The sequence below is a fragment of the Merops nubicus genome, unplaced genomic scaffold (genome assembly GCF_000691845.1).
Source record: "Merops nubicus isolate BGI_N331 unplaced genomic scaffold, ASM69184v1 scaffold39312, whole genome shotgun sequence".
In the NCBI taxonomy this organism is placed as follows: domain Eukaryota; kingdom Metazoa; phylum Chordata; class Aves; order Coraciiformes; family Meropidae; genus Merops; species Merops nubicus.
Genome location: NW_008592275.1, coordinates 1 through 1,425, shown reverse-complemented (window position 1 = coordinate 1,425; position 1,425 = coordinate 1). Strand labels below are relative to the sequence as shown.

Genomic DNA, 1,425 nt, shown 5'->3' with positions numbered 1-1,425 from the left:
GGCGCGTGCGGGGGTCAGCGTGCTGCTCCCGGAGGCTGAAGAGCTTCGGGGTGAGGACGGCGGGGGCGAAGAACCGGAGGAAGAGGAACCCGCTGATGGAGAAGTACCTCACCTCCTGGCCAGCGGTGGGGAAGGCTCAGGGCTTGGGCTGGTGGTCCCGGTGACGAGCAGACCCCTCCCAGCCCTGGCCCTGGCCCTGCTGCCAGCCCCACCTCGTGCTGTGCCGAGGGGAACCGCTCCTCCACCCGCCTGCGGAGCTGCTTGAAGGCCACCCTCATCAGGAGGGGGCACTTCTCCACCGAGCCCACGATGGCATCCACGATGTCGCCCAGGTAGCCCTTCAGTAGCCCCAGGCTGCTCTCCCGAACCTGCGCCTCTGACAGGGACCCCTTGAGGGAGAACCTCCTGCGGGGACGCCGCTGGGTCAGAGGGCACCTGATGCCCAGGGATGGGCCACCTCGAGTTGGCCAAGAGCCATCGAGGTGACACATGGGCTCAGCAGCAATGGGGATACCGGGATGGACGTGGCTTGGGACATGCTGGGCACTGTGTGTCCCCCTAGTTGTCCCCCTGCACTTGCCTGCAACGGCTCAGCTCCATCTTGCCGGGGTCCAGCTCCACGTACTTCTTCTCCTCGAAGATGCGGTTCACCACGGGCTTCAGGACCTCGTGCAGGTAGGACAGCCCCACCACCTGCAAGCGAGGAGAAGTCACCATTGTTGTCCCCAGATGCCCTGCTTGGACACAGCCCAGCTCTGTGACCTGATGCCATTGTGGGAGAGCATACTTGGGACCTGAGTGGTGTCCCCACCCATGCTCACCTTCATAAACTGCTCCACAGCTTTGGAGGCCAGTGAGTTGGAGCGGAAGAGGGTGTTGGGGTCCGCTGCAAGAGTGCAGAGGTCATGGTGAGGTGGGCACAGGGTGATGCCCCAGCCCTCCCTTGGTGTGCACGACCCTGGGGACACATGGCACCTTTCCTGCCTCCCCCTTGGTGGCCCCGCACTTCTCCCCATAGGGGTCCGAGGGGACCCTGGCAGCCCAGCTTCCTGGCGGGTGGGGTGCAGGTGGTGCCCCCAGCCCTGGCACTTACTGGTCCTGGCCAGCTCACGGGTGGTGAGATAGTCCAGGAGGGGCACTGCCAGCCCCTGCCCCAAGAAGATCTTCACCAGCTTGGTGGCCACATCCTGCCGGCTCTCCCCTGAGGTCACCTCCTCCAGGATGGCCAGAGCCGTGCCAGCGGGGGGCTGTGGGGAGGGCAGGGTGGTCACGGTGAGCCCCCAGTGCCGGGGCGATGCCTGCCCACTCCCGAGGTTGCCCCTACCCCACAGCACCCACCTGGCCTGGGCAGAGGATGGGCTCGGTGAGGAGCTGGATGAGGGGCTGGTAGTATGGGAGGGGCAGGACTGTGTCCTCCACCAGCCG

The 1,425-nt window shown here is 65.9% G+C and overlaps 1 protein-coding gene across 1 annotated transcript in view; it reads right to left on the bottom strand.

The window, feature by feature from the left end:
• Positions 1 to 1,422, bottom strand: part of LOC103767969 (rasGAP-activating-like protein 1) — a gene marked incomplete at both ends in the record, with an annotated part of 3,255 nt that extends 1,833 nt beyond the window's left edge. Inside the window, 6 exon segments of the mRNA XM_008935100.1 lie at positions 4 to 115; positions 213 to 405; positions 581 to 693; positions 822 to 886; positions 1,094 to 1,247; positions 1,339 to 1,422. Coding sequence (XP_008933348.1) covers positions 4 to 115; positions 213 to 405; positions 581 to 693; positions 822 to 886; positions 1,094 to 1,247; positions 1,339 to 1,422 — 721 coding nt within the window.
• Between the last annotated feature and the right edge of the window lie 3 nt (positions 1,423 to 1,425).